The sequence below is a fragment of the Salvelinus sp. IW2-2015 genome, linkage group LG36 (assembly GCF_002910315.2).
Source record: "Salvelinus sp. IW2-2015 linkage group LG36, ASM291031v2, whole genome shotgun sequence".
NCBI classification, from domain to species: domain Eukaryota; kingdom Metazoa; phylum Chordata; class Actinopteri; order Salmoniformes; family Salmonidae; genus Salvelinus; species Salvelinus sp. IW2-2015.
The window spans coordinates 10,188,227-10,200,875 of NC_036875.1; the positions used below are offsets into that span (position 1 = coordinate 10,188,227).

The following is a 12,649-nucleotide window of genomic DNA, read 5'->3' on the forward strand; positions in this document are numbered from 1 at the left end:
ATCATATTATTCCAACCTCATAGTGTAGAARTATAAAACACACATTTTTGACTGCACTGGGCCTTTAAAATAATGAACTTACACTGTATAGAAGGGTTTTAGTTGGCTACATTGGGGTGATAGCTCCCCATCTTTTGTATTGCCTCATGGTTTACCTGAGCTCCAGTCTGYAGAGATAGAGAGAGAGAACAAGGTCAGGCCAGAGTGGCTAGGCTGACGGGTCAAGGCGGTGCGGAGCGGAGTGGTGCAGCGATGGCAAGCTGCTACAACAGGGGCTTTACTCTGAAAGCCATACAAAAGAGGGAAACACAGTGGCTTAGCACCAGCTATCTCCCTCTTAGAGAAGAGTCTGGACACCAGTGATGTCATTGTTGTAATCTCATGTAGGATTGGTGGATAAATGGTTGCTCAGTTGTTAAAATCAACAGAGGGAGTGAGTGTGCATTTGTAAGGCTGTTCCTGTCATCGTGAGAAGGTAGACTGCTTTGCAGAGTGTGTGACTGTCCCGGGAGCAGAGGCACACAGGTACTACGGAGCTCAGCTCAGCCTCCTGACCTCGGCTCAGCAGCACTCCTAAGTACAAGAGGACACCTTAAGGATATGTTCATGCATTCTGCTGGAGGCTTGGGTCCTAAAAGTCGWTTTTATTCTTTAAAGGTATAACTGTGCTCTGTTTACTCTGTAATGGTGTGACTATGCTCTGCTCTCTGTTCTGCTCTGTGTTTGGGAGGATGTTCTTCGCCAGATGTTCTTAAGGCTATCTAAGGGTGCGTGTGTGTGTGATGCTGATGTTTCCTGTTAATGCTAAAAGCCTTTTAGAAATATCTGTACAACTCGGTGTCAAACAGCTTCACTTTATCATGCTTGCAGTATCCTGTTCTTTAATGACATCAGGGCAAAGTTAACGCAACGAAGTATACTATTTGAACGGTGTAAAGTTAATAGCGGAGTGAACACTGTATCGAAGAGTACAGTAAGTACACCTCTCAGAGATAGGAGAAGATAGAGGAGAGATAGAGGGCAGCCAGGGGGCTGAGGTGGGAGAGATGTCCTGCTGGAGAAGATAGAGGAGAGATAGAGGGCAGCCAGGGGGCTGAGGTGGGAGAGATGTCCTGCTGATGTCAGCCATTGATCCCTGGGTTACAGGAGAGGAGATGAGTGCACCCATATTAATTCTGCACCAGCAAAGGCGAAGCCTGCTTGCCATTTGGTATTACAGAGCCTGTAGGGATGATATGCTTTTGGATGTCCTTTGTGATTCTTAGAGAGGTGCCAACTTTGTTGCGGGAAAAGTGAATGGAGGTTGATGGACTGTATTCTTTGTATTATGTACTTTGTGTTCTATGCAAAGCTGAGCTCATCTGAGCAGTAGACGCTGATCTTGGGTCAGTTTAGCATTCCCCCCCCACTAATGGTTAAGGTTAGGATTGGGGGAAGGGAAGCTGAACCTAGATCTGTACCTATGGGAAACTTCAACTCGGAGCCATCTGAGCACGGTGTTGTTGTCATTATGAGGCTGCTGGTGCTATTGCTGCCGGAGTGAACATTGCCATCTGCACGGATCAGACCCCAAATTATGTCTGCCTCATCCAATTAAATCACTTGGGCTGCCCCCACTAATGCCCCACAGTCCTCTGCTCTTAAATATGCCTTTTGCCTTTGAGTGCACAGCGCTCATACAGTGCGAGTTAGGCCAACACTATTCCACATCACCACCCTTTCTATTTTCAACACCGTTGTTCATGTATTGTAGCCTACTGATCTCTGGTCATCTTTTTTCTCTCTTGTCATTCATTCCTACAGTATGTCACGCTGCTACTGTATGCTCGATGTCATTCTCATTGGGAGTGTTGGATGTAGTGTTGGATGTAGATCAAATCAAATCAAATGCATTTATAAAGCCCTTCTTACATCAGCTGATATCTCAAAGTGCTGTACAGAAACCCAGCCTAAAACCCCCAAAACAGCAAGCAATGCAGGTGTAGAAGCACACATGTAGTGTTGGATGTCGTGTTGGATGTCACACCAGGTTAGCCCGAAACTCCACATAGAGAGGTGTTGTAGTTGGKGGAAAATAGGTCACAAGCCATTGCTTCCTAAAACACACAACATTAACACTTTACACGCACAACAATACACGCCTTGGCCTGCTTTATTGTACAGACAGCGTAGAACGCTATACACGACAAACAGAAACACTTCCGGATGCACACAGACAAAACTGAATACARTAAGAACACATTTTAATGTAAGCTAATGTACTGCGCAGCCGGGACAAAGAGGACTAAGTAAGTAAATGTTCTGTTAATATATCGCTGAACAAAATGTGCGGTGTGTACTTTAATCCTGAAGCACTGTACAGACTTTGATCCCTCCTGTGTATTAGCATTCAGATTACCAACCTGGGTCCTGGCCACGGAGCCTGACCCATGTGCCACAGCAGCTGTGGAAGGACAGCAGTGTCCTTCAGAATCCAAATGGGCCCTTATGTCCTAGCGCTGGTCCAGGGCCAGAGCTTCTGTTGGAACTAGGAACACAAGTATTTCGCTGTACCCGCAATAACATCTGCTAAATAAGTGTATGCGACCAATACCGTTTTATTTTATTTTATTTTGATGTCCAAGACAGGTTTCAGGGAAGCATGAGCCAAGGCAAACCWGACATGCTAGATCTATACAGCACATGTAATCAATGATAACACACTTCACCCATACTTCAATTGTACTGTAGATGTAATTTGTAGATAAACCTCTATGCTTGTGTCTGTGTTGTGGGAGTGACAGGTCTGATAGCAGAGCGTGCTGCTGCGTCATCCCACACTACTACAGTAGTGTGGGATGTGTACTGTAATGCTCCCAAGTCCAGATGTTTGCTCTACACAGAAATGCTGCTGCACTGTAATTACAGCTTGGATGTACTTACTGCACTTGATGAGACCAGGCCATTAGTACATTATTCAACAATAGATTGGTTGCGTCCCAATTGCGCCCAAATGGGCACTGGTCAAAAGTAGTACGCCGTATAGGGAATAGGGTGACATTCGAGACGCGGCCATGGACTTGAGAGACATCATCGATGCCTCCGAAAACTTGATCTTTGACCTCTGAACTTTGTCTTTTAATGTCTCTGTTTTGATGCTTTCTGCACCCCCCCCCCCCCCCCCCCCATACAACCTGTTCACACACATGACATCCTCCTACTAGAGCGCGTTTGCGTGAGAGGCCATAGTCCTGGCCGAAGAATCAGAGATGTCCAAAGTGTTGTCTTCAAAGTTTAACTTAGCTTTTTTTGCCACATCCAGCATGGTTTTCACGCACTTTGTTTGGTTTACACTTTAGAAGCTTTTGGTTAAAAAAACAAAAAACTTATTTTGGTTACTAAGTGGATTTCATTTGTCAGTTTCTGACCATCTTAGAGAACCCATCCAAACAAAGCTGATTCTGTCATTCTTAGTGTACACAGATGTACAACATACCGACTTTGTCAATGTTTCACATTTCTTGTGCTTGGTATGAACATGGTGCACTAACTGTGTTTGAAGAATATAGTAGAACTTGTTCAATTGGCTTCAGTTCACTCGTAACGGCTAGTAACTAGTACCCGTGGGAAAATGTTGTGTGATATCCATGTCATGATGCCCTGTCCATGTTGCTACAGTGAAGCAGTGAGACATGGGATCCCGGTTGTTTATTGATTGTGTTCAGGGTGTGCTAATTGTATACATAGCACTATTGACAGGCCARACCTTCTTATTGATTTACTGCAGCGTTGGTGCTATGATACTGATACACACTGAGTGTACAAAACATTATGAACACCTGCTCTTTCCATGACATAGACTGATCAGTCAGGTGAATCCAGGTGAAAGCTATGATCCCTTAGTGATGTCACTTGTTAAATCCACTTCAATCAGTGTAGATGAAGGGGAGGAGACCGGTTAAAGAAGGATTTTGAAGCCTTGAGACAATTGAGACATTGTTTGTGTATGTCTGCCATTCATGGGGTGAATGGGCAAGACAAAAGATTTAAGTGCCTTTGAACGAGGTATGGTAGTAGGTGCCAGTCAAGAACTGCAAGAGTGATAGGTTTTTCACACACTTTTCACAAAGTTTCCCATGTGCATCAAGAATGGTCCGTCACTCAAAGGACATCCAGCCAACTTGAYACAACTGTGGGAAGCATTAGAGTCAACATGGGCCAGCATCCCTGTGGAACGCTTTCGACACCTAACTCATTGTCAGTAATGAGGTTATTACTGCTAGTTCTCCGGAACACTCCTTGGGCCTCTGTGGTTAGGGAGAAGACAGCTATTTGGGTCACACATTTCCATAGACAGGCTGACATTGTAATGACAGTATTTATGTCAGGAGAAGAGGGATCTGGATCATGTCTTATACAAATTAAATGTCACACATTTTTTAGGACATGAAATGCTTTTCTTTTGAATTAAGTGCTCTCATGTCTGTGAGCCTATGTATGCGTGTGTGTCTGTGTGTGTGTATGTGTGTGTGGTGACTCATACAGAGAGCAACTCCTATATAGAGCACATGGTACAACAAACTACCGGATCGTTCACATATATCTCCGCGCATTCATCAAACCGGAAAGACGTTAGCAACGTTCCGGTTAATGTATGCAGGCCTATCCAATGACAGTCCACACTGATAAACCAATCAAAGAGTAGATCTGTTGAGCAGGATTGACAAAAACATCCAATGGCACTTTGTTGGGGGCAGTATCATTGAAGTGCTGCACTTAGCTTACTAGAGCCTTCCCACAATTCACTTGCTCTGCCTGCTACTCCATGCCCCTGTGTAGAAAGGCCAAGGTGTTAGAGGGAGTATATCTTCATCTGGCCATGCTTCTCTCTCTGCTGTGTGCCGCTCTCTCTCTTATGTCTCCTCAAAGGCTCCCTCACAGGCAGTGTATGTACCTCTTGCAGAAATCACTGAGTGGGCTGCTGACGTGCACGCTTCTGCTCCCCCCCCCCACCAACTCCTGGGAGTTCTGGTCATATGACCTCCGAGCTGCCACCTGCACACATTAGCATTAGCATGCATTAGCATATTAAGCGAATGGAAGGCACTCAATATAGCATGTTAAAATATAGAGCTGTGAACTACTGCGAAGGCTCTCAGTAGTGCATGTTAAAATATAGAGCTGTGAACTACTGCGAAGGCTCTCAGTAGTGCATGTTAAAATATAGAGCTGTGAACTACTGCGAAGGCTTGAACAGAGTTGTGATGATGATTCAGTGCCCTTGTCCGGCTAGCTATGTGTCTGGGGAAACAGCAGGTTGTGATAGAGATGGCCAATATCTGCTAACAGAATAGCAGTACTAGCAGAAGTACTTGCATTTAGACAGCACACCATGTAGGGTTTGTGTTCAACTGAAGCAGGGGTAAGACATCTTGAAGTTGTTGGGTTGTTGGATTTCCGTGCCATCTCTGTTATTTGTAAATTCTTATTTTTTGCAGCAGCAACATAACATTTGGTCTTCGAAATATAACAGCCACCCTGAGACCATAGCCCAAGTCATAACAATGACAAAGCATAATTGTGCGATTGTAATCTACATTGATAACACATCACATCTGGACAAAGACTGCTCAGGACCAAGACTGCTCAGTTGGAGGTTGTAATTCCTAGGGTTTCGAAGGGGAAATCCCTTTCAATTAGATTTGTGAGCATCTTGCTGTGTCGTGACACACATCTGTCCCTTCTCTCTCTCTCACTCGCTATCTCTCGCTCTCTCTCCCTCTCTCGCTCTCACACACTGTTTCTCTCTCTCTCATCATCCTCCCTGCCGCCTTACATAGGTGGACATGTGAGGTCATCAAATCAGCACCACTAATCCCCCCACGTCTCCCTCTCATCAGCACCACACATCTGACACGTTCACACTTCATTTAGACACTTCTTCCTCCGTCTATTGTTTTGGAGAGCAGAGGATTCGTTGCACAATGATTGTGTGGTGTAAGGTGCCAAATGTGTTAAAATGTGTTTAGTAACTGCATCACAGTTMATTCGCAATAGGACTGAGTGGTTGTTCGTTCTGATAAGGGTTTTTAGAAGAGGCTCTTTTAGTCAGACTGGGGCTTTGCCAAACAGGAAACACAGTGTGTAAATCTACACTATCCACTGTACACTGTCTTTCTGTCACCATTTAATGACGTTTTCTGAGGTCAACTTACTTCTCACAAAGGTCTTATATACCCTTTCTGTTTCGATGTTATAACCTCACTCACTTCTATAGCCCCAATGCTTATTGTAGCTAACGGGCCAGTTTATAATTCTTGATAATATGTAAGTCTGTCAACGTTATTTGTCAGTAATAAACTATACTTTGAGTACTTTTTTGTTGACCCTCGAGTAGATTATTGTTTGAGCTGGAACATTGAAATGCTTAGGTGACCTGGCTACCATGAGCATGCAGCTAAGACAACAAGCATAACGTGCTATTCTGATGAACCAAAGTGTGATATAGCTATTAAAAATATTCCCTAGTCCGACCAWTACTCTGTTCCAGCTGGTTGATAGGGGTTATTAGATATGTACTGCCATCTCGTCTTTCAAATCTTCTCTCAGCACTTTGGGGTGGACACCCACCTGTCTCAGTCAATGACAGATGATTTGAAAGAGACAAGACGGCGTCGTACACATCGTTGGATTACTTCATGGAGCAAAACATTTATTTAATTTAATAACGGACATTGGTTGTCTTCCAAGTCGGTAATTGAGGAAGTATCGGCAAGTTAAGGTTGGTGAAAAAATTATCTGTGCTACGCCAAACAGTACCTAACCTGTATTGGTTAATGGCGCGTCACATTAGCCCGTTACAATCTGCTAGCTAAGTGTGATCAGTGTGATTCAGTGCACCTCAAAGCAACCATGCCAAATGAGACTCCTGGCTGTTATCCAGGCTTTTTTAAAGCAATAATATTCTCTTGGGGAAGATAATGACTACATGTACATAATGACTATATGGATTCAACATTGCAATTGTTCCAATTATCTTCAATCATCTCAGTTTTTGTCTCTCCTTCACAGAGAAATGATGAAGAGGCTGTGGTGGACAGAGGTGGATACCGGTCCATGCTGAAAACCAATTTTGAGAAGGAGGAACTCGAAGGTACATTGACATTATGTAGTACAATACCTTAAGTTAATTGTGTGGAAGCCTGAAAAGAAGGTTAGAAGGCAACCCACAGGGCCACTTGAGAGAAGGCTGTTGTTTTCAAGACTGAGGCTGTCCTAATATGGACACCGTACCCGTGAGACTAGAGAGGATGGTAACGAGAGCTGCTTGAGCTGCAGTGCACTTCAGGAGGACAGGAAAATACTCTGATTGGTCGGTTAGTCGTGACTCATGATATCAATAGTGTGTAGATCGCTGAAAATCACCTATCTTTGCATCTGAATTGTACAAACCTGACGACCATAGAGAAGACCTGCTCATTTTAGCACATAATAACACATTGTGAAGTTTGATTTGCCTGGTTCTTAAGTTGCTCTAATGCATAGTGGCTGGTGACTCTATGTTGTGTGTTGTGACTAGGATTCAGCTCACGCCAACAGTGTGTGCTCAGGTCTCTTCCGTGTGAAGTCACGCACAAGCCCCCAGGCCAGAATCACAGTACCTGAACAACACACTCTGAGTACACACCAGTAGCGGTCAGTGCCGTTTAAGATGAGGGAGGACAAATATACATTTTATGAGCATGGCCTTATTTCTAGTACAGCATGTTGGTTGACTGTCATTCATATTCCATTCACCCAGTTCAATGTAACATTGATAGGTTGAGGCTACTACATGATACTCACATATTCCCTATACCTATCATGAGGTTGCTACAACCTGRGCTATTAATGAAAGTTTACAATGTGGGTGCACAGGCCGAGAGAAAAATGTGTGCAATCAAGGTGACAGACAGTGAGACATTCAATACAGCCTTGCACACTTCTGCCTGCATCTAGCTGATCTAGGGTGTAAACATTAGTGCAACAGTTGCAAACTAGAGTTTCTATTGGACAAATTCAGGTATGTATATCACCGTTTCGTTCCCTTTGCTTCCGTTTAAGAAACAWTTTTCAAAAGAATCGGRGGAATGAATACACCCCTGATCACCTGCAAACACTTTCATAGCACCCACATACAAACAGCATGATCACTTTGCTCGTTGAATAATTCCTTCTCGCATCTACGTACTCTCCTCTCACCTTTTCCCTTCGCTTGTGGACTTCAGTGCACAACACAAAACAGCTGTCTCGGACCAGTCGAAAAAAACATATCATAACTGCTAACCGCTACACACAGCCTACATTGTTGTCACCATATTACCTAACGTCATAGTCAACATAGCTACTAGAACTAAAGCGTTAGACAACCCACTACAATCATGCAGTACAGTGTACAGTCAGCAAGCAGTTTAGCAGTTACACCGGCAGGCCCCGGTGGCAATAAATTAATAAAACCAAAAGCTTACCTTGACTTGGAAGTGTTCCAGTGTTGGATAGCCATAGCCAGCTAGCTAACATAGCATCCCTCTCTGTTTGAGCCGGGTGTTTGTGTAGGCTAAACTAGCTAGCTCCATTCGCTAGCTAAGTAAGTGAAGAAACTACAACAAAATATAGCTATCTCTCTCTCTCTATCCCTCTCGCTCTCTCTCTCTTGCTTTTCCTTCATCTTTGAAGAAATTAATTTGTTTAAAACTGTTCAACTATTGTCTTTCTCTCTTTTTAAGTCAACTACTCACAACACTGTATTCACTGCAGTGCTAGCTAGCTGTAGCTTATGCTTTTGGTCCTAGACTCATTCTCTGATCCTTTGATGGAGGATATGTCAGTTCATGCTGCAAGAGTTCTGATAGGTTGCAAGAGTTCTGATAGGTCTGAACGCTAGTGTTTGTGGGATAACTGGAATTGGTTTGAACAGCAGAGGCTGCTAGCTGCCTTCTTAAAGCCCCAGGCCTAAAGGAGCAGTCACAAAGCTGTATTTCTCCCCGAGGCGAGAGCGGGCGTGGAGTCAGGGCAGATTACCCTTACACTGTCACAGCAGCACATCAATTTAGTCTCACTGATATCAGCAAGATGACGGTCCACCCCTGCTGCATATCCCATCTAAACCCCTTGCTGTCTCATCATCCTCCCCATTCTGCAGTTGTCTGGTTGCACAGATCCCGGTCAACTGCAAATGGTTTAGTTTCTATATGAGACTAGGGTGAATTACTCATCAATTTCATAATATTCCTCTGTACAATACGGTAAATGATAGATAATTTGCAATATATTGCGCTCGACTCAATATTGCATGTTATTCTAACAGACACAGCCATATGCTTCAAACTCTCATGGTCTTTTTACTGCAATTCATGTAATAAAAGGTGACGTCTTTTTTATTCATCGTACCAGATTATGCACTAGAGGCATTTTAAGAGGCCTGTATAGTACTTCTATTGCAAGATAACACATTCCTAGAGATCTATTTTTAGACCTCCCCTGATACAAAATAATGATGTCAGTAAAAGGGTTGTCTACAGTTGTTTAATGTCAGAGAGATTTGTGGTAGGTTATTGTATCGCTCAATGAAAAATCAGTGGCATGACCTTAGAAGTAGAAATCCAGATTATTCTAAGATATACAGTATTTATGCAATTTGTGTCTTGCTTTATTTTATAGCCGGTATGTAAGCTGGTATTTACTTATAGCTGGTTAGAAAGTAAAGTGTAAACCACAATGTTTGTCTTTGTTGTGGGTATATCTCTGTTGATATTGACCCGTAAATACAAACAGAAACGGCAGCCTTAATCAGTGACCTCTTTGAATAAAATTATTTATTCTCTTGTCACGTTGTATAAATGATTTGGAGACAGGCGCAGGAATACTTAACAAGGGGTTTTAATACTCCACTCAAAAATACAACTTGCCATGAAAGGCACGGGGATGAAGCCCAAAACAAACACGTATACAAAAACACCGGGATGTAACCCAAACAAAAGAGCGAGGTAAAACCTAGAATAAATACATGGGACGAGACCCGTAATAACAATACACGGGACGAGACCCGTAATAACAAGTGCACAATACACGCAGCACAAAAGCCGAAATAACAAAGCACAGGTACTCACAGACCAACGGACATGGGAACAATAACCGACAAGACAATGGTGAACAAAGGGCAATTATATACAATTACTAATCAAGGGAATTGGAATCAGGTGTGCGTAATGAGACAGTTCAGTGACGCCTAGAGGCCGGTGACGTAGACCTGCGGAACTGGTGCATGGAAGTGCAGCGGTACAGGGGGAATCCGTGACAGTACCCCCTCCCGATGTGCTGCACCAGCAGCGGAACGACACCGGCCTGAGGGACGACCACAGGGACGCAGTGCAGGGTGCCGATGGTGAAAATCCCTGGTCAGTGAAGCATCCAGGATGTCCACCGCAGGAACCCAGCACCACTTCTCTGCGCCGTACCCCTCCCCTGATGCGCTCCACCAGCAGCGGGATGACACCGGCCTCGAGGATAACCACAGGACCGCGGTGTGGGTCGATCAGTGCCAGTTGCAGCTGCCGAAGTTGCGGCGGCGTCGGACGGACCAGTTGCAGCTGCCGAAGTTGCGGCGCCGGACGGGCCAGTTGCAGCTGCAGAAGTTGCGGCGCCGGACGGACCAGTTGCAGCTGCAGAAGTTGYGGCGTCGGACGGGCCAGTTGCAGCTGCAGAAGTTGCGGCGCCGGACGGACCAGTTGCAGCTGCAGAAGTTGCGGCGCCGGACGGGCCAGTTGCAGCTGCAGAAGTTGCGGCGCCGGACGGGCCAGTTGCAGCTGCAGAAGTTGCGGCGCCGGACGGACCAGTTGCAGCTGCAGAAGTTGCGGCGCCGGACGGGCCAGTTGCAGCTGCAGAAGTTGCGGCGGTGTCGGACAAGTCATTCCCGCTATCTACATTTAGGGTCGGTTATTCATGGCAGGTTGTATTTTTGGGTGGAGTATTAAAACCCCTATTATGTATTCCTGCGCCTGTCTCCAATCCTTTATACCACGTGACACCTCTCAACCTATTATCTTATGTTATCATCTTATCTTATCATATTTATATCCCTGTGGCTGCATCTAGGTCACAGGACACTCTACATTGGGGTACATGTCCCCATTGGGAAGAAGAGCCACCGGAGACATCGACATCACGGACACAAACACAGGAAGAGAAGCAGGGAGCTGGATTCTGGAGTGGACAATGGAAGAGAGTCTCCCACATACTGTAAGTATTGCCACTGCCTGGCTGGCCCATGTAAAAAGTAGCAGCTGGATTATATTTCTATTGTTTTATGAGCTATAGGATAATATATATGGTTGCATAGTGCATTTCAAAAGAGGGGATGCTGTCTACACACTGCACAGTGCCCATACGTGTATATAACCCTCCTTAATCAGGGAGTCTGTATGGCAGACAGTACTGTAAGTGATGCCCTTACCTGACCCTGCGCTCCAGACACGCCATCCCAGAGAGTGCAGTTCCTGCTGGGCACAGAGGATGACGACGAGGAGCACATCCCCCATGACCTCTTCACTGAGCTGGACGAGATCTGCCTGAAAGACGGAGAGGACGCCGAGTGGAGGGAAACCGCCAGGTAGGGAGTCACATGACACACCCCTGTCATTACTGAAAGCATTCAATCAATTCCAATGACACATCCTAGGGATTCCATGTTCGTCCATAGGTTGATTTTTAATCATGCAAAGTTATGAAATCGATATACTGTATATATGATATGATTTATTTATTTATCATTTTATTCTCTGTGATAATATCCTAATGCCCAAAACTGTTACCTGAAAGAGTTAACGTTACATAAAGAGGGATTGTAAACCTTGGGGACGGATGGGCTAAGTAAAGCTCTGGTGCATAAAGTCTGGTGCATGAGATCTGGGAGCCCAGATTTAAAGGGAAACTAACCCTTGTCTACTTGTAGTAAACATTTCTGTACCTCTACTTGTAATAAACAAGCATAAGGTCTGGACTAGATAAATATCCTGTTGTGCATACTACACTACAATACTTTCTGTCACATTGATATTGGCTGATACACCTTTAAATGGATTGTCAGTCAGTCAGTCTCTACCATAGCATAGATATATTCCTTTTYTTGTTTTTAAAGCAAATCGGAGATCCAAAACATCCTTTCATATTGGTTTTTAGACAGGACAGGGGGCAGACAATTAAGGAGGAMTGACTGGTAGGCAGGGCACAGACTGCAGCAGCCGGACCAAGGTTCGAACCCCATCACTGAGGGGCATGGTCCGGAGTCGAGTGCATTACCGCTCGACCAGACTCCGGCACAGCATCAGTACGTTCTTGGTGTCCCCGTCTGTGTAAGCTGAGCGCTATCAGTACAGGGCTTCCAGATGGCTGGACAGCTGTCTGTCRTATATCCCCTAGTCCCCTGGAACAGTTTGACATGAAACTGGGCCTCTGTCCCTCATACAGGTGGCTGAAGTTCGAAGAGGACGTKGAGGATGGAGGAGAGCGCTGGAGTAAGCCCTACGTGGCCACGCTGTCCCTGCACAGCCTGTTCGAGTTGCGCAGCTGCATCCTCACAGGCATCGTGCTGCTCGACATGAGGGCCAGCTCCGTGGAGGAGGTAGCAGGTATT

At 45.0% G+C, this 12,649-nt stretch overlaps 1 protein-coding gene across 1 annotated transcript in view; it reads left to right on the top strand.

Annotated features, from left to right (window-relative positions):
- Positions 1–12,649, top strand: part of LOC111959841 (sodium-driven chloride bicarbonate exchanger) — a 52,079-nt gene that overhangs the window by 14,736 nt on the left and 24,694 nt on the right. Inside the window, exons 3-6 of the mRNA XM_023981652.3 lie at positions 7,051–7,132; positions 11,113–11,256; positions 11,488–11,626; positions 12,484–12,644. Coding sequence (XP_023837420.1) covers positions 7,051–7,132; positions 11,113–11,256; positions 11,488–11,626; positions 12,484–12,644 — 526 coding nt within the window. The remainder of the gene's footprint in view (positions 1–7,050; positions 7,133–11,112; positions 11,257–11,487; positions 11,627–12,483; positions 12,645–12,649) is intronic.